A 24,040-nucleotide genomic window follows, 5' to 3' on the forward strand; every position below is an offset into this window, starting at 1 on the left:
ACGGCCTCCTCCTCATCACAGCACTTTAATAGACAAATAATATATCCAATAAAAGCTCTGTCTGTGAAGTTTATTTTGTTGCTCTAACACCACAGTTCGAAAGATTTTCCAAAGTGAAATATGATTTCTGTGAGTCATCAAATACAAACATCTCTTTTATGCTCTGATAACTGCTGCTGTAAGCCCTAAATAGCCCAAAAAATATTATCTGCTTTTACCTTAAGCAATTTTCTAAAAAAAATGAGTAATTTTTTACTTCTCTGTGAGCTTGCTTAAGTGAATAATCCAATGTTATATCTTAGATGTCCAGAGCAAAATATGAGGTCCAGTAGGAAAAGTATGCAAAACAAATCATCAGAAAAATATGTTATCGACTATAGATGATAAAATGTCTGAAACAATTAGACCAATTTTTGGCAATTAGTCCCCAGTATGTGTAAATGGTGAGCTTTTAAATTTGACAGTGAAAAGTTGCAGAGAGCAGCCCAAAAATGCTCCAGAGTTGAAGAGGTAACCTCGTCTGATTACTGACACCTTTGCACTCGCTTTTGGTGCCCTGAACATTTCACTGGGAAACTGCAGCCAAATGTATAATAAGGCACGTAATTTCATGAGACAAGGCTGCTAAATTTCACAAAAAAGTAATCCACTACAAATGACTAATTATTTCTATAAAAAGTGTAATCAGATTACCCGATAATATTAATCACATTACTGATTACTTTTAAGTTACTTTTTTAAACACTTCACAAAAAAGCTTTTGTTTTTCCCCCTCAACCTTGTTCATTGTCGCACGCAAATCAAACACTCAATGACTTAAAATTACTATTACACTCTTTAAAAAATTTAGCCTATTTTTAAGAGTTACGCATTTAGTGGAGCAGAGCATGTGGGGCAGAGAATCTACGGCCCTCTCGAACTCCACAGCGCCCCTCATTTTTCCCAATGGAGATCTATGGTCAAATATGGTACTGCAACAAGCCCACATTGAGATACTTGGGTCAGAAATGAATCTGTCCATAACGTAGTGCCAAACCATGGTTTGAACCATGTGGTCAAAAAAGATCAAAACATTCTTTTTAAAGGGGTCTTATTTTTTTGTGACCAACACAGTTATAATTAAGTTTTTTTATTACCATTTTTTACCCATTCTCTGAAAATGAACTGTACGTTTTGCAACACTGAAAGAAAGGAAATTTTACATGTAAATGACAACAATATGTACCACTCAAAAAATAGCTATTGCAAAATAATATTATGAATCACTTGTTTAATAATTGTAAAACAAATTAAGTCACAGAAATAGAGGTTATGAAATTGTTGCATAAAATGTATCACATCTAGTGATAAGTCCATGTAACATACAAGGAAGTATAAAAATCATATACTGTATATAGTAGATAACTATAATAAATTGGCAAGATGTAAACAGTTCATACATATGTGCATACATGACGCCTGCGTCAGAAAAAGAAATTCAACTGAAGGCAGCAAATGGTGAAGAAACATTGTGGAGACAGTCCATGAAAACTAGTCCAGTTAACATGATGCCACAACATGGGTGTTTAACCTTTTTTTCATGAATTCCTAACTAGTGGTTGACCGATATGGGTTTTACAATGGCTGATATTGATATATCTAGAGAGCAGAATGGCCAATATAAATGCTGATAAACTTAATACAATTAAACAACAGCAAATCAGTTTTACACAATTTTTTTTGTGAAACTTTACGCAATATTTACTAAAATTTGCAAAAACCTTGGAAACAGAAAGTGTTGACTATCCATTGACAAATCTATTGATGGATTTTGGAACTGACTCAAGGGAAAATTAACACTTCTGTTTATTGGCCAAGTGAACACAGTTATTGGCTGATGCCGATAATGGCCAAATATCGGCTGATATATCGGTCTATCACTATTCTTAACAACCTGTTGACAATTCGTTTGGAACTAAATGGACTTAAACAAACAAATAAGGCACTTTATGACCACAAATGAAAAAAGGTTTTGTAAGTGCCAACGTGCGCCCAATCTAAAGAGGGCATCGGCGTGTTTTTCTTTGCTTTGATTAAGTCTCAATTCTCCAACATCACAGGCCAGAAAAGCCACTCTCTCTCTTTTCCCTAAAACGTCCAAGTGCTTCAAGCAAGTGCTTCAGTTAGCCGGAGAGGAGCAGCCTGTAAACAGTAACATGGAAATGTGTCGTTCTTCTCCGATTCTTCTCATTTGGACTTCAGCTGCTCCAGGAGGGGGTTGGGCTCTTTCTCTGGGGTCTTGATGGTGTCTGTACTCACGATGCAGGTGGGCCGATGGCGATTGAGCATCAGTATGAGCTGCTGTCGCTCGTGTTTGAGCTCCTCGATTTGTGCTTTGAGCTCAGAGTTCATCATCTCCAGACGTTCAGACTCCTTTAACATAAGAGAGTAACTTTAAAGATGACACATGCTCATGCTGTATGTTAACAAAGTACTGTAGCTTACACAGAGCAATGGTTCTCAACTGGTGGGTTGCAGGTCGGTTTCGATAGGGTCGCAGACAACAGTGTCATTAACAGCTAGTTGTTCAGTTTGATCCTGCACACACTACGTGGAATTTTCGGGAGTTAATTCTGTTGTGCAATGCAGTTGTCCCTCTCATAAATTACCGAACTGTGTGTGAACAGAACGGTATTAAGCACTCAAAGACCCCGTTTACACCTAGTATTAAGTTTTGGGTGATTCGATTACAATTGGTTATCGTTAAATACAGGTATAAAACGTTTTGTGATCAGATCATATCTATCATATCGCTTATGAAGACATGGATTAAACATCAGGAGTTAAATGATGAGAGAATGTTCATTTTGGGGTGAACTATCAAAATCAGTGACTGTAATATGATAACTAGAATTTAAATATGTGTAAATGTTTAAATGTGTTAAACTACTTTGTGACATTAAGTAATTACATTAAAGTAACTAATTACTTTGCAATCCGATTACACCCAACACTGGTTGAGAACCACTGATAGTATAAGTTAATATCATATCTACCCTTTGTAGATACTCAGTTCTTTCTTTCTTTTTGTTTCGACATCTTGCTGCTGCTACTTTGTTTTTCTCTCGCCTTCTTTTCCTGCGCTCTTCCTCTTCATCTCTCTGTGCAAGGGAAAAGAGCAAAAATAAGTATAAAAAAACTTTGCAATTCTGTTTGGTGACATAAATTGCCATAAATTACACACTTCACCTTTAAGGAAGTTAAATGCAGTGATTAAAAATAAATAAGGATGAAATAAAGAGTAAAAATGTCTTTCCAAACAGCCGTTACGGGCCGAGCACCTTGGGCGGTGAATTAAGGAGAAGGAGATTTTTATTGTTTACAGCTTAATAACTTTTGATCAGCTGGTGCTGCTGCAACCAGATTTCCACATTGAGCACAGAAGCATGAATTTTAGAAGTTATTCCAAAGTTTTCCCACAATGTTTGGCCAGGTTTAATGTACTTTGGGCAATAGGTGGTGATGTCACCACTTGTGATAGGAGAAACAGAGCTTTCCGAAGCCTTAAATCAAGTAAACCAATAGCTTTGCAAAATGAAACACTGCACACTGAGGACATCTGCTGGTCACAGGCGTGTAAATGCAACAGGAAGAGTCGAATCAGAAGCAGCTACAATGAACATAATGATGTGGAAATTAACTTCCATATATTATTAATTTAAGTAAAATATCCTTGAAAACATAGACCTGAATCTTCTCAGAATATATATAAATCTTCAGGGCCCTTTTTATAATTATAGTGTTTTAATTCATTTGAAATTATGTTTGTCTTCACACTAAACCAATACTTGTTTTTCTGTGTATCATCAAATCATTTTTTCAGTATAGAGTATAAACTGTATTCTGTTGGTAAGCTAGTATTTCATTCCAAATACAGTCCTTGTGTTCCCATAACAGAAGTTTTTCACTGGCAAATTAGCAACATTTTATTGTACATCTTACATTCTGTTCTAATTGTTCCCCACATTTATTTATATTTGACTCTATGTATTAAGTATAAAAATTCAGCTCTGCCTCAATTCTGTTATGATTTCAACCTTGTTTCTTGTGACAGAAATGTCCTGTGTCTACCCGTTATGGTGTGCTGTGTTTGTTGGGTCAGATAGCAATGCTTTTGCTTTACTGTTGGATTTCATGTTTTATTTATGCCAGTGATGTTCTAATTCAGAGCTTAATTGTGTAGGGAGTTTAAGAGATCATACCGCCAATGGAACAATTAAAATACAGCTGTTTATTGATAAAGTTCCTCTCTATCCACTAGATGGAGACACTGCAGTTTAGTAAGTACAGGTGCATCTCAATAAATTAGAATGTCGTGGAAAAGTTCATTTATTTCAGTAATTCAACTCAAATTGTGAAACTTGTGTATTAAATAAATTCAATGCACACAGACTGAAGTAGTTTAAGTCTTTGGTTCTTTTAATTGTGATGATTTTGGCTCACATTTAACAAAAACCCACCAATTCACTATCTCAAAAAATTAGAATACATCATAAGACCAATAAAAAAACATTTTTAGTGAAATGTTGGCCTTCTGGAAAGTATGTTCATTTACTGTATATGTACTCAATACTTGGTAGGGGCTCCTGTTGCTTTAATTACTGCCTCAATTCGGCGTGGCATGGAGGTGATCAGTTTGTGGCACTGCTGAGGTGGTATGGAAGCCCAGGTTTCTTTGACAGTGGCCTTCAGCTCATCTGCATTTTTTGGTCTCTTGTTTCTCATTTTCCTCTTGACAATACCCCATAGATTGTCTATGGGGTTCAGGTCTGGTGAGTTTGCTGGCCAGTCAAGCACACCAACACCATGGTCATTTAACCAACTTTTGGTGCTTTTGGCAGTGTGGGCAGGTGCCAAATCCTGCTGGAAAATGAAATCAGCATCTTTAAAAAGCTGGTCAGCAGAAGGAAGCATGAAGTGCTCCAAAATTTCTTGGTAAACGGGTGCAGTGACTTTGGTTTTCAAAAAACACAATGGACCAACACCAGCAGATGACATTGCACCCCAAATCATCACAGACTGTGGAAACTTAACACTGGACTTCAAGCAACTTGGGCTATGAGCTTCTCCACCCTTCCTCCAGACTCTAGGACCTTGGTTTCCAAATGAAATACAAAACTTGCTCTCATCTGAAAAGAGGACTTTGGACCACTGGGCAACAGTCCAGTTCTTCTTCTCCTTAGCCCAGGTAAGATGCCTCTGACGTTGTCTGTGGTTCAGGAGTGCCTTAACAAGAGGAATACGACAACTGTAGTCAAATTCCTTGACATGTCTGTGTGTGGTGGCTCTTGATGCCTTGACCCCAGCCTCAGTCCATTCCTTGTGAAGTTCACCCAAATTCTTGAATCGATTTTGCTTGACAATCATAAGGCTGCGGTTCTCTCGGTTGGTTGTGCATCTTTTTCTTCCACACTTTTTCCTTCCACTCAACTTTCTGTTAACATGCTTGGATACAGCACTCTGTGAACAGCCAGCTTCTTTGGCAATGAATGTTTGTGGCTTACCCTCCTTGTGAAGGGTGTCAATGATTGTCTTCTGGACAACTGTCAGATCAGCAGTCTTCCCCATGATTGTGTAGCCTAGTGAACCAAACTGAGAGACCATTTTGAAGGCTCAGGAAACCTTTGCAGGTGTTTTGAGTTGATTAGCTGATTGGCATGTCACCATATTCTAATTTTTTGAGATAGTGAATTGGTGGGTTTTTGTTAAATGTGAGCCAAAATCATCACAATTAAAAGAACCAAAGACTTAAACTACTTCAGTCTGTGTGCATTAAATTTATTTAATACACGAGTTTCACAATTTGAGTTGAATTACTGAAATAAATGAACTTTTCCACGACATTCTAATGTATTGAGATGCACCTGTATGTTACAGAGTCTAGTGCTGTCACAGAGACAGGTGTGTTTTCTCAAGCAAATAATACAAAAGTGCTTTTTGTATTACAGTTGCCCCAAAATTTCTTCCAAACATCCCCAAACTAAAGCCTAAAGACACTCACCTCAGTTTTAATCTGGACTGGGCGCTTGCCCAGCTTTCCTAGTAGATGTAAAGGGGACAGCATGACCCCGAGGTTGCAGAGGTCAGCGTATTTCAGCTGGTCAGTTAGTGTGGTGGCAGAGATGCCCGCCAGTGGGCCGAGACTGGGCAGGGAGCCTGCCGTCACCGAGGGGTCCGGGATCTGTCCGGGCATCATGTCACAAACGCCTGTGACCACAGCTACACAACACAGCAGAGGCAGCAGTGAGTTTCAAAACACATCTCAAGGTAAAACATATATATACAGCATATATATATACAGCATATATATATATACAGCATATATATATATATATATATATGATCAGGCATGATTATTAAAGAAAAAAATCTGACACCTAAAGCAGAATGTGTGTTAGTTTTTCATTGTTAAAACACTTTCTCCTATCCTAGCTTAATATGCATAGACAACTATAAGTAAGCCATTTATAGGTTAGTTTTGATGAAAACTGTAAACACTGTCTTTGTGGCACTATAAAAATTCCCATTTGTTTTTAGCAATGCCCACTAGCCAACAGGGTAGTGTAAAAGCATTGATATAACCTCTCCTTCGTATTGAAAAATAGGAAGGAATAGGGAGAACAAATAAACCATTCATGGTAATAGTATAAAAATGACACTAGCCATTCCAGGAAGTGAAACACTGTTCAGAAAATTCTTCTTCGCACGCTAAGAAGGGAAGTGACAGAACGGTAATAGACCTGGAACGTAATACAGAGACACTAGCCGACGGGGTAATGAAACATGCCTGCAGTCAGACTGATGTCCTCAAAGGACAAGTCCTTCACTCACGCCCAGGAGGAGGCCATGCTCCTAGTGTATTGAGCCTTAACACCAATGGAACACGGTATGTCTTGCAAATCGTAAGTGACTGCAATGGCATCCACAACTCAGTGAGAAAGTCTCTGTTTGCAGATGGACAAAACCCTTTGAACGCAAAGCAAACAAAGACCTGTTCAGACAGCCTGAATTTACTAGTTCGGTCAATGTACATGCATAGTGCCCTCACAGGATAGAGCATGCGCAGCCTCTTAGCCTCGTCCGACTCAAAGGGAGGAGGAGATAATGCTTGCATGGTGACAACCTGAACCCTAAAGGGGGTCGCCAAAACTTTGGGCACATAACCCTGTTCCTCAGATTGAGCTAAAAGCAACCGATCCTCGATGTACTTCAATACACGGACACTGATCAGCCTTAATGAAGCGAGAGTGGCACTGACTCATTTCAATAATGTGCGGGGAGCCAGGGACAAGCTGAAGGGCAGGACTTTGAACTGATTTACTCTCTCCTGGAAGGTGAATCTCAAGAACGGCCTGTGGCGAGGGTCTATTTGCACATGAAAAAATGCGTCTTTCAGATCGATTGACAAGAATCAGTCCCATGGACAGACATGAGACCAAATCTCTGATTAACTTCCTGAGTGACTGATTCAAGCGTCTTAAGTTCATTATAGGACACAGCCAACCACCCTTCTTGGTGACCAGAAAATAGCGGCTGTGGAAGCCTTTCTGTGCATTGAACACCGGTACGCTCTCTATCACATCTTTGGCGAAGAGACATTGCACCTTTGAGTGCAAAATCGGTATGTCACGCACCATGACAGTGGAAGAGAGTAAGTTGTTGAAGAAGACAGCCTCCAAGCTAACTGAAGCATATAGCCATCTACAAATGTTTAGTACCCAGCTGGAGATTGCCAGAAGACCGCTACACGTGACCGTGTAGTGGGCAAGAGGGCACAGGTGCTCGCCCTTGATCACGAGGGTCGATCAGTACAACCGTGTCAGTTAAAGCTGTAAATTCACTCATTTTTGTGTGTATTTTTGTGCCTCTTGCAACCCCAATGGGTTCGAAAACTTTATTGGAATGTGACAAACATCTGGCACAGAGCCAACAGCAACATAAACAGAACACACACTATAAATATGTTGTTGTTCCTGGAATGGCAAAATTTTGCCAGGGGTGTCACTCCACAGACACAGGCCTGCCCATAGACCTGCCAATTTCTTGGACAGGGTTGATTTCCTAAGTTGATTACGGTATTCGTTTCACCTGAGCGCATACATGTCTCACTTAATGAAAGCCTAGCGACACAATATCCCTGACATCATCACCACTACCACTTTGCGAGCCGCAAATCACCACAGGCGCACTAAACAGGTGAAGCCACTTGAGATGGAGAAGAGATGAATGAATGAATGAATGTGTCATTTATATAGCGCTTTTCTGACACTACACTCATATTCAAATCTGCAAGCTCTCGAGTTTTGCAACAGATTTCATAAGCGAGTGCTTTGTCAACGTGGACAGTGCTCATGCCTGACAGGGATAATCGGCAGCAATATCACATCCCTCTCATCATAACCTCCACCGAACGTGATCGTATCATGAGCACCAATAGTGGGGCACAGGCACAGCCGTTTGAGATGGAGAAGAGGAGAGATGCAAGGCTAAAACCGGTGACAAATCATCCTCTAGCCTAACTCACAATGCTCAGTATCCCGTCCTCACTGGATATAGGGAGGAGGGGGGACCATCCTCAGCTTTTCGAAAAAAGCAAGCAGAGAGTGAAGCACTTTGAGTTTCATGCGCTCATGGTAAACGCAATCCGTTTTAGCGAATGCTTTGTCAGCTTATGCTGAATAGGCGAAGCCGCAAGATATGAAGGAGAGGAGGCACGCAAGGCTGTGCCTGTGAAAAATCCTCCTAAAATCTCTGCACTCTATTTCCTGTCCTTGGGTGCCTCCCTTGTGTGGTCCCTCGGGAGCCGCAGATGGAGTATAGCGGGAGGAGAGTGGAGCGGCTTCAGCTGTCAGAACGAAAGCGAGCCGAGAGCAAACCGTCTTGAGTTTCATGCGCTCATGGTTAATGCAATCAGTTTTTTCATGTGCTTGTGGAAACATTTTGGAAACACTTAAGCAAAAGGCTCTTTTAGTTTCTTTACACTGAAAGAAAACACACAATGCAAAACAATTCAATCTATATAGAACACGGAAGTGTACAAGGGACACACTGTTCATCAGAGCGCAAAGCAATCTTCTCGCTGTTAAAGGGGTGCAATTTCAAACGACAAAACCATAAGTCAGGCTTCCAGATGACGAGAGATGTCAATCGGGCCCTGAAGAGAAAAAAATCAGATGAAATGGTGCTGTGCTTTATATGTCTGCGATGACACGAGCACTGGGGAAGAGAGCCAAGCACCATCTGGCAATGAGATTGATGTGTTTGTAAAGGGTTTCAGAGAGCGAAACTCCTGCAAGGAGTTCCCATAGCCATAACTTAGATTAATAAGTGCTGTAAAAGAATTGTTCAATGTTAGTTCATGTTAACCAGTGTTGGATAAGTTACTCTAAAAAAATAATTAATTACTAACTACTAATTACATCTTCTACAGTGTAATTAGATTACTGTACTAATTACTCTGTCTGAAAATTAATTGCATTACTAATTACTAATTACTTTCTAAAACCTCGACCAGATGAAAAATACAAGGATAAACATGAATTGTTTTTTAATTCTTTCAAATAAATCATATAAAATAAAATAAATTATTCATGAACTGGCCAAAGAATTTAAGGGGTAGCGTTAAATTATAAAACATATATTTTGGTGGCCTGGGTAGCTCAGCGAGCATTGACGCTGACTATCACCCCTGGAGTCGCGAGTTCGAATCCCAGGGTGTGCTGAGTGACTCCAGCCAGGTCTCTTCAGCAACCAAATTGGCCCGGTTGCTAGGGAGGGTAGAGTCACATGGGGTAACCTCCTTATGGTCATGATTAGTGGTTCTCGCTCTCAATGGGGCATGTGGTAAGTTGTGCGTGGATCGTGGAGAGTAGCATGAGCCTCCACATGCTGTGAGTCTCCGCGGGGTCATGCACAACAAGTCACATGATAAGATGCACGGATTGACGGTCTCAGAAGCAGAGGCAACTGAGACTCGTCCTCCGCCACCTGGATTGAGGTGAGTAACCGCGCCACCATGAGGACCTACTAAGTAGTGGGAATTGGGCATTCCAAATTGGGAGAAAAGGGGATAAAAACAAGAAAGAAGAAAAGAAAAAAGAAAACATAAATCTTAACATTAGACGTTAAATTTCGATTTTAAATTCACTATTGTTTTATATAGAATTGTTCTATAGTCTATACAGTATTTAACACAATTACATCAGAAGTAACTGTAATTAAAATTACGAAAAATTAAGAGTAATCACATACTTTTTTTCAATGAAAAAGTTATTTAATTACAGTAATTAATTACTTAATAATGCATTACACCCAACACTGATGTTAACTAATATTAACAAATACAACTTTACTGTTAAGTGTACCTTTTTTTCTAATCAGAGGAATGATCATTTCAACCAAACAGCCACTGTAGCCAAATTGATTCAAAATGTTCAATCAAAGAAGTAAGGTACAGAAAAATAAAATCTAGTTACAAATAATCATGGCATTTTGTCTTTGCCATTTTTTCTCTAAATAAACACAAAGAAGAATTATATTAAATCAGTGTCGTATCCAACCAATATTACAATACATAGTAATAACTGTGCCAGCATCAACTAACATCTTAAATAGTAGGCTATAGAGCATTACAAGCTACACACAGGTGAATGTCAAGAAGTATATTATATAAAGTATCATATAAATTTGAGCTTTTTTTTTTCCTGTTGTTGTAAATGTTACATGTACACTTTTTTGTCAGCAGTCCAAGAAAGATTTCCTCAAGGGAACAATAAAGTTAATAACTAATAAACTTAACCAAACCAAATAAACAGCAATATTATGTACATACTGTATATTTTTAGTAAAACATTTTAATGTATGAAAAATGTTATGTGGGGACATTTTTGAGTGATGACGCAAATAAACGTTTTAATCAGAGTTATGAATCGATTCATTGAAATGGGCAGTTCAAACTGATTCACAAAAATGAATCAAACTTTCCATAAATAAATTAAAACGCCATTATTACTGCTGAAGTTTTAATCCGAGACGCTGAAAAATAATCTCTAATAATCAGTATATAATCAATATTCTGACAGTTGCTGAACACGCAAATTTAATTAGCAAAACAAAGCCTATAACATGTAAATAGCTCAAATTGAAAGACTCTATGACAGTTCTGTATTACATACACAATTAAAAAGCAGATTTGTGCAAATAATTCCTTCCTATCAACAGGTACTAGTCTAAACAACAGAAACAACTTATTAAGCGCACACTTACAGACTACAGCAGACTCCTGGTGATTATTTAATGCATTTAATTGTGCACCCCTACCTTCTATCCATTCATGCAATGCATTTCACTGTCCAAGCTGCACACAAGAGATCTTTCTGATATCTTTCTCCACTTTCTATATCTGATGAATGCATAGTATATCAACATACAGTATAGACTCCTCGACAAGTAAAGACTCTCTTTTCCACTGAATTTAATGAAAGGCACAAAACTAGACGCAGACACATTTCCCTTAAAGCCGTGGAGACTCAAGTACGTCAGCCAAGATCCGCCCACTGCCCATGTTCCTCTCGTCCAAATCTGTGCACTGTTTTCTGTGTCAGCCCAGAGGAATGCAGCCGCAGAGGAACAGGACAATGTCATTGGCGACATAACTCCCTCAGTGTGCTTCATCAAAACACTGATTCAAGAACTATGACACAATATATCACTGCCATATGTGTACTGTTGTATGGAAGTGCACAACAGTTATGACTCTGAGGAAGTTTCATTATCTAATGCAAACCTCATTTTACTGTTGAATACTGATCTGAACAAATCTCTAATCCTAAAAATGTAACTTCTGCACATATGTGGGCATCTGTGTCTTCTGTCGATGCACGTATTCCAATCCAGTGCATTTCGTTAGGGTTAGGGGCGATACAATTGTAACGTATGCTTCACTTGTGCTTGGGGGAGCATATGTATAATTTGGGGAGGGCGGGAAAGCCCACACCACCAGCCCCCAAAATCCGGCCCTGGTACAGTATATGACTCTTATCTTAATCAGGTATGTTTTTAAATGTGATCAAACGTGTTTCGTGCCAGTATTGCATGTATGGGTTTTCAGAAAACATTGAGGCGTAATGCAAACATGCCCCATCTTACTAAAAGCCCCAATGAAAAATGATTTCCATAGTAAAAAATCACCATCTTTGAAACTTTTAGCACACTTCCAAATAAAACTTCATACAAACCAGTCGAAACAAGCATGTATTGAGGGAATGACAGCATGAAGAATTTGGAAAAATAAACAGAATACAACAGTGTTCTCTTTGTTTAGATTTTCCCTGGAAAGCTCTATAGAACACTGGAGTGTGCTGTCCTGACTAACGCTCTTTCCGCTGTGACCATTACCACATGTTATATTAATATTGTGCTTCATTATCACAGACTGTGTTACTCTAATCGATTGATAGCTCCATTATTGTGGACAGCAATTCTGTAAATGTCTAATGGGGAATAATGTCTAACACAAAGCTAAAGCCTGCAAAGAAAATGATGTAACATACCACAAATGTGATTACACTGTTCGTCCAAATGAAAAAAAAAAATAAAAAAAAATAAAAAAAGGCAATCAAGAACTGAAATTGGTCTAATTTGTTTTCCTCTATCACCTTCCATCACAAAATGCTGATCTGAAATATACAGGTGCATCTCAATAAATTAGAATGTCGTGGAAAAGTTCATTTATTTCAGTAATTCAACTCAAATTGTGAAACTCGTGTATTAAATAAATTCAGTGCACACAGACTGAAGTAATTTAAGTCTTTGGTTCTTTTAATTGTGATGATTTTGGCTCACATTTAACAAAAACCCACCAATTCACTATCTCAAAAAATTAGAATATGGTGACATGCCAATCAGCTAATCAACTCAAAACACCTGCAAAGGTTTCCTGAGCCTTCAAAATGGTCTCTCAGTTTGGTTCACTAGGCTACACAATCATGGGGAAGACTGCTGATCTGACAGTTGTCCAGAAGACAATCATTGAAACCCTTCACAAGGAGGGTAAGCCACAAACATTCATTGCCAAAGAAGCTGGCTGTTCACAGAGTGCTGTATCCAAGCATGTTAACAGAAAGTTGAGTGGAAGGAAAAAGTGTGGAAGAAAAAGATGCACAACCAACCGAGAGAACCGCAGCCTTATGATTGTCAAGCAAAATCGATTCAAGAATTTGGGTGAACTTCACAAGGAATGGACTGAGGCTGGGGTCAAGGCATCAAGAGCCACCACACACAGACATGTCAAGGAATTTGGCTACAGTTGTCGTATTCCTCTTGTTAAGCCACTCCTGAACCACAGACAACGTCAGAGGCGTCTTACCTGGGCTAAGGAGAAGAAGAACTGGACTGTTGCCCAGTGGTCCAAAGTCCTCTTTTCAGATGAGAGCAAGTTTTGTATTTCATTTGGAAACCAAGGTCCTAGAGTCTGGAGGAAGGGTGGAGAAGCTCATAGCCCAAGTTGCTTGAAGTCCAGTGTTAAGTTTCCACAGTCTGTGATGATTTGGGGTGCAATGTCATCTGCTGGTGTTGGTCCATTGTGTTTTTTGAAAACCAAAGTCACTGCACCCATTTACCAAGAAATTTTGGAGCACTTCATGCTTCCTTCTGCTGACCAGCTTTTTAAAGATGCTGATTTAATTTTCCAGCAGGATTTGGCACCTGCCCACTCTGCCAAAAGCACCACAAGTTGGTTAAATGACCATGGTGTTGGTGTGCTTGACTGGCCAGCAAACTCACCAGACCTGAACCCCATAGAGAATCTATGGGGTATTGTCAAGAGGAAAATGAGAAACAAGAGACCAAAAAATGCAGATGAGCTGAAGGCCACTGTCAAAGAAACCTGGGCTTCCATACCACCTCAGCAGTGCGACAAACTGATCACCTCCATGCCACACCAAATTGAGGCAGTAATTAAAGCAAAAGGAGCCCCTACCAAGTATTGAGTACATATACAGTAAATTAACATACTTTCCAGAAGGCCAACAATTCACTAAAAATGTTTTTTTTATTGGTCTTATGATGTATTCAAATTTTTTGAGATAGTGAATTGGTGGGTTTTTGTTAAATGTGAGCCAAAATCATCACAATTAAAAGAACCAAAGACTTAAACTACTTCAGTCTGTGTGCACTGAATTTATTTAATACACAAGTTTCACAATTTGAGTTGAATTACTGAAATAAATGAACTTTTCCACGACATTCTAATTTATTGAGATGCACCTGTATGTGGCGCTATAACACATTTTAGCCCCCTTCGCAGATATGCTTGTTCATAGACATTCAATCTAATTTTCAGTTCATGCACCATCCCAATATTTTTCATTGAATATCTCAGCAGCTGAGTGGACTAGAAACTCAATCTAGGTGTCATTAGAAAGCTGACATTCTCCCCTTTGCAATGATGTATATCATGTTATCAATAGCATATATTTCTGATGATTTGTTTAGCATGCTTTTCCTGCTGGATTGTATATTTTGTTCTGGACATCTAAGATAGTCTGTGCAAAAGCCTTAGGCACATAAGGTGTTTCACAAAAACATTTATCTTAAGATAGTTACATATCTTCAGCTTTAGTGTGTCAATAGGAAATATAATTTTTAGACTCCCAAACATTACTTTTGTAAATAGAAAAGATTAGAATAGGAGAACAGGGAGCCCTGCAACAGATGTCATGGTCCCCACAAAACCCCCCACTGAACATCGAGTCAGTCTGGGATTAATTGAAGAGATAGAAGCAATTGAGACAGCCCAAACAGATTCTCCATATTCCCCAAGAAGCTTGGAGCATCCTATCTGCCAACAACCAAGAAAAACTGTGTTCAGGTGTACCTAGGAGAATTGGGGCTGTTTTAAAGGTAAAGGTAGTCACACTGAATATTGATTTAGCTTTTTTATGATTACTGGACTTTGTATGATGTTAATTGATAAATGAAAACTATTTATGGCATTATTTTTGAAGACATCCTCACTATGCAACATTTTTCACAAGTGCCTAAAACTTTTGCACAGTTCTGTATAACATTGGATTATTCACACAAGCAAGCTCACAGACAAGTAAACAGCGGCTCATTTTTTAGAGAACTTCCTAAGGTAAAAGCAGATTGCGGCAGTTATCGGTGCGTAAAAGAGACGTTGTATTTGATGTCTTACAAATATCATATTTCACGTTGTGAACTGTGGTATTAGTGCAAAAAAATTAATAAATAAATACATAAATAAATGTACAGTCACATTCCTGAGAATGAGAGTATTCATTTGATATTTCACTTTTATATTCATATTAATATTTCTACCACATAAGGTGGCGCATATTTGCAACGCAGATGTTTTAAGGCCGCATTTTGTTATTTTAAGTAACATACATGCAGAAATTATTATCTATGAAAAGTTCCGATTCTAAGCTTTCAAATGATACTACATATGCCTTATGTAATGAAATTTGTTTACTGTTAAACCGGTTCCCGCCTCCTCCTTGCCCGTCCTTTATCTGTTACAGTAAATGTAAAGTTTAATAAGAAACTCAACATAAAACAATCATAAACAAACACAGACACACATGCAATGCGGCCGCGCGTGTCTCTCTCGAACTGGCGCCTCCGGCTCGTCTTTATCCCCCTCCCGGCTGATTAGCCCGATTCAGTCCTCCTCGTCACACATACCAATGTCTCAGAGGTCAATGCTTGCAGGTTTTAAAGAGTTTTAGATGGTTTTCCCTCAAAATGTAGCCTACTGTATGTGCTGCTTTTACAATTGCCACAATGGTTTTTCCACATTAATGTTAAAATGACAATTAATGAAAAATGTATATTACATGTTCTTAGGTGAGCCAACCCTTCTACATTACATGGCTTTTATTATTGCTGGATTGTGCATTTAAATTGAGAGTGGTCTCCTAAAAGCTCATGTCCATTTTTATCATATTTGTAACCCAAGTTCATTTCCAGATCTAAATGGGGGAAAAAATTGTCTAGACTGAACATTTTCTAATGTCTGGACTGTATCTGCAGGGTTTTATGATTATGTATACAAATGGTTAAAAATACTGGCAATGAGTACAAAACATTATGACCATTTACAGGTGAAGCAAATAACATTGATCATCTCCTAACAAGGCCACATGTCAAGGTCTGGGTAGATTAGATATAAAGTGAACAATCAGTTCTCATATTCAACATGTTGAATGCAGTAGAAATGGGCAGGAGTAAAGACCTGAGCGACTTTGACAAGGGCCAAATTGTTATGGCCAGACGACTGGATCAGAGCATCTCTGAAATGGCAAGACTTGTGGGGTGCTCCCGGTCAGCAGTGGTGAGTACCTACTGAGAGTGGTCAGAGGAGGGACAAACCGGCGACAGGGTGTTGGGTGCCCAAGGCTCATCGATGCACGAGGGCAATGAAGGCTATCCCGTCTGGTCCAAACCGACAGAAGGTGTACTGTGGCACAAGTCACAGAAAAGTTTAATGATGGTAACGAGAGGAATGTGTCACAACACACAGTGCATCGCACTCTGTTGCATATGGAGCTGCGTAACCGCAGACCGGTCAGAGTGCCCATGATGACCCCTGTCCACAGTTGAAACCACCTACAATGGGCATGCAAGGACCTTGGAGCAGTGGAAGAAGGTCGCCTGGTCCGATGAGTCCCGTTTTCTTTTACATCGTGTGGATGGCCGTGTATGTGTGTGCCGTTTACTTGAGGAAGTGATGGCACCAGGATGCACTGTGGGAAGACGACAAGCGGAGGGAGTGTGATGCTCTGGACAATGTTCTGTTGGGAAATCCTGGGTCTGGCCATTCATGTGGATGTCAATTTGACACGTGCCACCTACCTAAACATCGGTGCAGACCAGGTACGCCTCTTCATGGCAATGGTATACCCTGATGGAAGTGGCCTCTTTCAGCATGATAATGCGCCCCGCCACACTGCACACATTGTTCGGAAATGATTTGAGGAACACGATGAAGAGTTCAAGGTGTTGCCCTGGCCTCCAAACTCCCCAGATCTCAATCCGATTGAGCATATGTGGGATGTGCTGGACCAACAAGTCCGATCCACGGCAGCTCCACTTGCAACTTACAGGACTTGATGGATATGCTGCTAATGTCTTGGTGCCAGATACCACAGGACACCTTCTGGGATCTTGTGGAGTCCATGCCTCGGCAGGTCGGTGCTGTTTTGGCGGCACGCGGAGGACCAACAGCATATTAGGCAGGTGGTCATAATGTTTTGGCTCATCTGTGAAGTTAAATTTCACGATTTTACTGCCAATATCACATCAGTAACGTTGGAATTTCCACTTAACAATAGCTATTTTTAACCTGTCAGCAACTGTGGCAACAGTTCAAACCCATTTTATCTCCAACTACTTTATTTCTCTTGATGAATTAAAGTAAACCTGTCTTATGAATGGATTAAGTCCTAACAGTGAAAATCAGTAACCTCTGTCTAGTGTGTTCTCAACAAAGTATGTGCATGACGCAAAAGCAGCAGTGACGTTTGAGTAAGTGAAGTTGTTCCGAGAGAAGTTTGAAGTGGAAAATGCTTATCGAGAACGCACCGGACAGGACATGAGATATTAACCCTCAATGAAATATTAACCGCTGACACCAACCGATTTCGTGTTGCATGTAAACACCTTTACTGTCGTTCTTTCCGACTTATCCAATGTGCGCACGTGTTTTGTGTATGCCTCTTCCTGGTTTGAGGTCAAAAGCAGAGAATAACTCGGTTATTTTAAATCTCATTTAAATGTGGTTTTCTTGCTTTATCAGATTTTTTAAATAAACAAATTTTTGGGAGTTATCAGCGTATTGCTGTGAATGTAAATGGTCTAAATGTTGAGTACCATGGAGGAAAGAGAATCAATAAGAGCTGCCTCTGGCTAAAACAAGAGTTTTAAACTGTGCCAGAATATATGCAGCTTTAAAAGGAAATCATCCGATCAGAAAATTTGGACAAGCACGTACATATACAGCACAAGACTTCACGGAACGTCTTCAGTGTGTCTGATATCAACATACAGAGACACAGACTTCTCTTTAAATGTATTTGTTAATATGCCAGATAGATACAGATACCAGGTGTAAACAGGCCATACCAGTGGTTGATTATTTAAGTTCCGTATCTGAATTCGTCAGTGCATCTACTTACAGTGGGGGCCAAAAATGTAGACACTTGACATCTAGTGAAAATGCTTCTATTTTGCATTACATTCAGATTTTATATAATCTTTTATTATAAATTCTGTTATCAGCATAACAATTTTAGTGAATAAATGAATTGAAAATTGACATGAAATTGAGAATGTCTTAGTATTTGCTTTAATGACGGCATGCACTGGAGCTGACATAAACAAAACCTGATGATCATGTAATCCAGCATGATTTGAAAATGTTCCAAAGAGCATCTTGTGTGCTTCAATGGAAACAAGTAAATCTGACCGTATGTACAAAGAGGTCACATGATCAATGTCACAATTTTTGACATTTTATTATTGACCTAAAAACTGTACAGAATTTTAAATATTCGTTCTATATTATGGCTGTCAATTTAATGTGTTAATTCAGTGCAATTAATGATTTAAAAAAATAATACATCCAAAAAATGAACACAATTATTCATGTCCCTGGACTGTAAAGCCTTCTTCATACAGAACTTTCACCCGGCATCACAGCACGTCTTGCGTGCACAGCTCTCGATGGCAGGAGGCATTTATACTTGACGGGCACTCCAGTTGCACTGTTCTCCAAATGATAGACGGCAGTGCAGAGAAAATATCAGCTAATCCAGCAGGAAAAAGAAGAGCTTTGCTTAACTTTACATTTACTTAACCAGGTATGATAATAAATAGTTAATGTTCGCTGGTCATATGCAAGAGTTGAACAAAACAAAAACACTGATGACCAATGATACGCTTATGTTCAATGAAATGGAATCATACATGATTATTTATAATAATTTAATCATTATATATTGAATTATTTTTATTTAGGGACCTTTCTCTGCAAATATTTATATATGTGCTAAATTATGATTAATTGCGATTAATTAGTTGGTATATCATGTAATTAGTTTCATCAGAGGAGTGGTGATTGTGTAGTGGGCTAAAGCACATAACTGGTAATCAGCTGGTTCAATCCCCACAGCCACCACCATTGTGTCCTTGAGTAAGGCACTTAACTCCAGGTTGCTCCAGGGGAATTGTCCCTGTAATAAGTGCGATGTAAGTCGCTTTGGATAAAAGCGTCTGCCAAATGCATAAATGTAATGTAAATGTAAATTAATTTGATTAAAAGTTGTAATCGACTGACATAACCTCTCTTTGTTTTTTGTGTCTTTATTTTTTTAAATCCTAAGACTTTCTGTTTATGTCCAGCTTTAAATGAAAAAAGAAAAATCCCAGATTTTCAGTGTGGTCTTTTGGACCCCACTGTGTAACTATACATAAGACAGTTTCAAGCAATTTGAAGGGGCTAAGGTGATGATTTCCCACAAAGTCCTTGAGTGCACTCTTTGAGCAGTTTTACAGTATGTAGTTTGCATGTGGCAGCTGGATATCAAGCAGAATATGATGCGGGTATCTAACCAAGACTAAGTCTTTCTAAGACTTCAGTGCTGCAATCTTTCACAAGTTAATGAACCATATGCCCTTTGTAGATAAACAATGCCCAGCAAGCATTTCCACTTGTTCAGAACTGGGTTTCAGTTCCACTCAAATAGAAGTGGGTGATAAAATCTGGAAGCAATATGTGAAACTGGTTCTCATTGCATAACAGTGCTATTATAACTAAATGCATAATGCAACAAAATGAAAGTGACCTTTTCGGTGCTGACGCCTTTAGCAATGTTATTATGACACATCATCTATGCAGTGTTGTGATCACAAGTAATTCCACACAGTTAACTTCAGTGCACTATGACTCTCACAGCCATATTATAAACACATCTGTTTTACACAATATAATCCTAAATACGCTATAGTAAGTCATGAAACTAAAAGTGCTTGACCCTTGTAGGCTAGCTGACATGACATGATATCTAAACAGTTTTTAACAACATTTCACTTCATTAAACAAGAAAACTGTTTAAGAGCTTGTATAACTGAGAGACCCCATGAAATATTTGAACTTACACACCACGGGACTATTTAAGGGCGTACTCACACTAGGCCCGGTTGCCTTGTACCATGCCCAAGCACGATTGTCCCCCCTCCCCACTCCCCCGCTGGCCTGCACTCACATTGCACTTAACGTTCTGGGCCTGAGCACACTTACGTCATTATGATGTGACTTTTTGTTTTGAAGAAAACAGGAAGAAAAACGCTCTTGCACAGCACAATGGAGTCCATCATTGTAACGATACTTACTTTGTGGCTTATTTTGAGTCATTTGGGGCACGGTGACACACAGCCCTCTCACATGCCTAATTGTCGACTGCATCGTTACCACTGGAATTTATCCTTTTCGTCCAACGAGCTGACAGATTTACGGAGTGCATCCCATACCTTCAGCTACTGAACCTGCAGTTTTTTAGCATGTCATGTCATTGCTCAATGGTTCTTTGGTATCCACAAGCACGAAGATAGTCGGGAATTTTACCAAATATCTCGGAGTTCTTGTGTGTTGTATCCAGTTGTTCCTGTATACTCTCGTCTGCCCACATTTCCAGTAAACACTGCACCTATGCCATAGACCAAAGTGATCCCTTTGCCCAGTCGCATCATTGACATCATGTTTCGAGTTCCGTGCTCGGTCACGGTTAGTGATCACACTAGATGTGTGCCGTGCCTGAACCAACTGAACCATGCCCGAGCCCACCTCTTCAAGCGGGCTAAGGCACGGTTCAGCGTACCGTGCCCGGGCACGGTATAGAGTGATCACACTAGTCAAAAGAACTGGACTTTGGGGGTCAAACATGCTCGGGCACGGTACAGATTGCCTAGTGTGAGTACACCCTAAGTGAACTGCAGAAGGCTAAAAGTTCAATAACAATGGTAAAACCTTAAAAGTGACCAGTGCATTTTCTCTTATATTCCCCTTTGGTCAAGTTGGATCCTGTTAACACTATCTCAGCTCTCATTGTGCATGTGCAACTAAAGAACAGGCATATATGCATTTCTGTGGATAAATACGTTTATTTAATAATTGAACTAGAATAAGTTTTAATCTTTGTAATTTAAACTGTGTTCTTGTATGAGTCAATTCAAATTAAGTAAAAACAACAACTGTGAAATAGCAAATCTGAGTTAAGTCTACTTACATCTAGTTACCTTAACTTAGATAGTTAAGTTCATTCTATAAGTTAAGTCAACATTATTACAAACGTTTTGGAGACACCATTACTTTAATCAATTTAGAGAACAAGTTTACTCAATCAGTTGGGTAAAGTCAACTTGTTAGGGTTTTCAGTGCATCTAATCCACATTTTTTTAGTCTTTAAAGCATGATGTTTATAAGATCATGAGAAACTATTTTTAACCTAAAATCATTTATCCTTTCCCATGTTATTTCTCAACTATCCTTTAGAATCTAAGTAGCTGACTTCAAAGAAAGACATTCGGCTTCATTGATGCACAATGCCACAGAACAATACACAAACAATAAGAAAATAAAGATAATAATAAAGGAATGTTAATGTGGGAATGCACCACGCCCAATATAGTGACTCAATGATTTCAAAGCGGAAGTTCCTCTTATGTAACATGAACTTGAGCTTACAGCAGTGTAGAGCCTATCTGTCCCATCACTATCATCATCACTGGATATTAATCAATTACAAATACAAAACAAGACATGGACATGGCAGAGTGAAATGTGTTCAAATCTGTAAATATAGAGCTATTTAAATTTATATGCAACTGCAGCAATTGAAAAAAAAAAAAAAAAAAAAAAAAAACACAGGACATGGGGTGTGCTCCAATATCCAATGCTATTATTCAAATAAGATAATATTTTGTGCTTGCATACACTCGGGATGTGTCTCAAAACCTAGTGAGTTTCCTACAAAAGACGGCATTTTTGCGCATCATCAGCGCGTGGAAATGCTGCCGCGCGCTTCTAAGGCGCAAAATTTCGGTCTGCTTTGGCAGCTCACTCGCTTTTGTGGCACATCCTGAGAGAAATGCAGAGTCTGGACGCGAAACCCTGCAGAAGTTCGTCAAAGTTGCGCTCTTACCTGACTTTGGTCCCGCGGTGAGCGCGTGGAATCCCTTTCTGACGTCAGCTGTCGGTCGCGAGTAGATCTTGAAGAGCGGGAATCGTTGCATCAGCTCGTTTCTCGAGCGCTGATCCCTGATCGGGAAGAGCGAGGAATGCGGAAGTCAGACGTCAGCAGGGAGGACGAGAAACGAGCTGCACATGGAGAAGAAGTGGAGAATTGTGGAGAAGCCTCGCTCCACCCCTTAGAAACCAGAAAACAAACATTTCGTTGACCGTCGGCGGTTTGCGTGGTCCGAGCTGGAGACCAACACACAAGTGCAGCTGAGAAGGTCTCTTAAAAAGTCTTGTGATGGTATAACATTGGAATGCCATGGTACGGAATGATTACCGTAGTCTTACACCATAATGTTTACATATTACCTCAAGGTACATCAGATCATTCTGGATGGTACTACTACTACTATGGTGCATGCCTGAAAAACATGGCAGTAGGAGCCTACTTGAAAACGTTCAGATCTATCTCAGCAGAGCAGGTCACTCAGATAGTCATAATACATTGGTACTTTGATATATTCCATGGTTCTAAATTACAATATTTATAGTATTTGTATGTTACCAAAAAAGAACCAAAATACTTAAAAGAATACCATGGTACTACCACGATACGTGTCCAAACAACATGGATAGCACCATTACCTAATGATGCTTTCTCCACTTAGCAAGTCTCTTACAAAAAGTGCTGTGGTGGTACCATGTTAAAGTGATGGTTTTACTTGGCAATAACATACTTTTGGACTTTATACTGTGGGATTCACTTGGTACTCCACCAAATTATCCAAAAACACATGGTACATAATACCATCATAATGGATCTTGTTAGTGGTAATATTATACTGCTCTCAAATGCACATGCAAGATGCTTTATTGCCATTTTGAAAAGCACTGACTGTACCAAAGCATTCATAAACAATAGACAGACACCCTGCAAAAAATGGTAACCTGCAATTGTTACCATAAAGAAATATTTCGGGTTCAAAACAAGTTAAGCTCAATCGAAAGCATTTGTGGCATAATGTTGATTACCACAAAAACTGATTTCGACTCGTTCCTCCTTTAATAAAAGCACAAATGTGTGTTCCAGTGAGACACTTACAATAGAAGTCAATGGGACCAATCTGTAAACATTAAAATACTCACTGTGTTTCAAAAGTATAGACACAAGACATAAACAATATGTGTGTTAACATGATTTTACTGTCAAAAAATCACTTACTAACCTTCCTAACGATGTAACACAGTAAAACCTAAAATGACCGTATAAACGATGATTTAAACAACTCTGCAGCTCAAATAGTTTTAACAGAAGAATTAATGTTAGTGCTTTTATAAAAATTGTAAGCTTCACATTTCTGTCTTTAAAGGATTAGTTCACCCAAAAATCAGTATCAGAATGAGCTTTATTGCCAAGTATGCTTACACATACAAGGAATTTGTCTTGGTGACAGAAGCTTCCAGTACACAACAATACAAAACAGCAACAAGACTTTTAAAAAATAATTACAAATTGAATAATAAGATAAAATATTGAAAAGAAAATAAAGTATAAATAGAATACACAATAGACAATATATATATATATATATATATATATATATATATATATATAGATAGATAGATATACACACACACACACACACACACGCATATATACATACATACATATATATACACTACCGGTCAAAAGTTTTGAAACACTTGACTGAAATGTTTCTCATGATCTTAAAAATCTTTTGATCT

The 24,040-nt window shown here is 38.9% G+C and overlaps 1 protein-coding gene across 2 annotated transcripts; it reads right to left on the reverse strand.

Annotated features, from left to right (window-relative positions):
• Positions 1-1,250: 1,250 nt before the first annotated feature.
• On the reverse strand, positions 1,251-22,414 carry LOC127455402 (jun dimerization protein 2-like). 2 transcript variants are annotated; one of them, XM_051723276.1, is made up of 4 exons: positions 22,260-22,414; positions 6,041-6,258; positions 3,036-3,140; positions 1,251-2,412 (listed from the first exon to the last, which is right to left on the reverse strand). In XM_051723276.1, exons 1-4 carry the CDS (start codon positions 22,348-22,350, stop codon positions 2,227-2,229), a joined length of 600 nt encoding a protein of 199 aa, XP_051579236.1. In that variant the 5' UTR covers positions 22,351-22,414; the 3' UTR covers positions 1,251-2,226. The 2 variants fall into 2 exon arrangements, with proteins under 2 accessions (XP_051579236.1, XP_051579237.1); XM_051723277.1 differs by lacking the exon at positions 22,260-22,414 and adding an exon at positions 11,359-11,511.
• Positions 22,415-24,040: the final 1,626 nt, after the last annotated feature.

The sequence above is a fragment of the Myxocyprinus asiaticus genome, chromosome 17 (assembly GCF_019703515.2).
Source record: "Myxocyprinus asiaticus isolate MX2 ecotype Aquarium Trade chromosome 17, UBuf_Myxa_2, whole genome shotgun sequence".
NCBI classification, from domain to species: domain Eukaryota; kingdom Metazoa; phylum Chordata; class Actinopteri; order Cypriniformes; family Catostomidae; genus Myxocyprinus; species Myxocyprinus asiaticus.

Excerpts from the sequence above, each read along its gene's own strand:
- LOC127455402 (XM_051723276.1), bottom strand. The coding sequence starts at position 22,350 with ATGCAACGATTCCCGCTCTTCAAGATCTACTCGCGACCGACAGCTGAC. Across the intron at positions 6,259-22,259 it reads CACCGCGGGACCAAAGTCAG|CTGTGGTCACAGGCGTTTGT; the intron begins GTAAGAGCGCAA and ends TGTGTTGTGTAG. Across the intron at positions 3,141-6,040 it reads CAGTCCAGATTAAAACTGAG|AGAGATGAAGAGGAAGAGCG; the intron begins GTGAGTGTCTTT and ends TCCCTTGCACAG.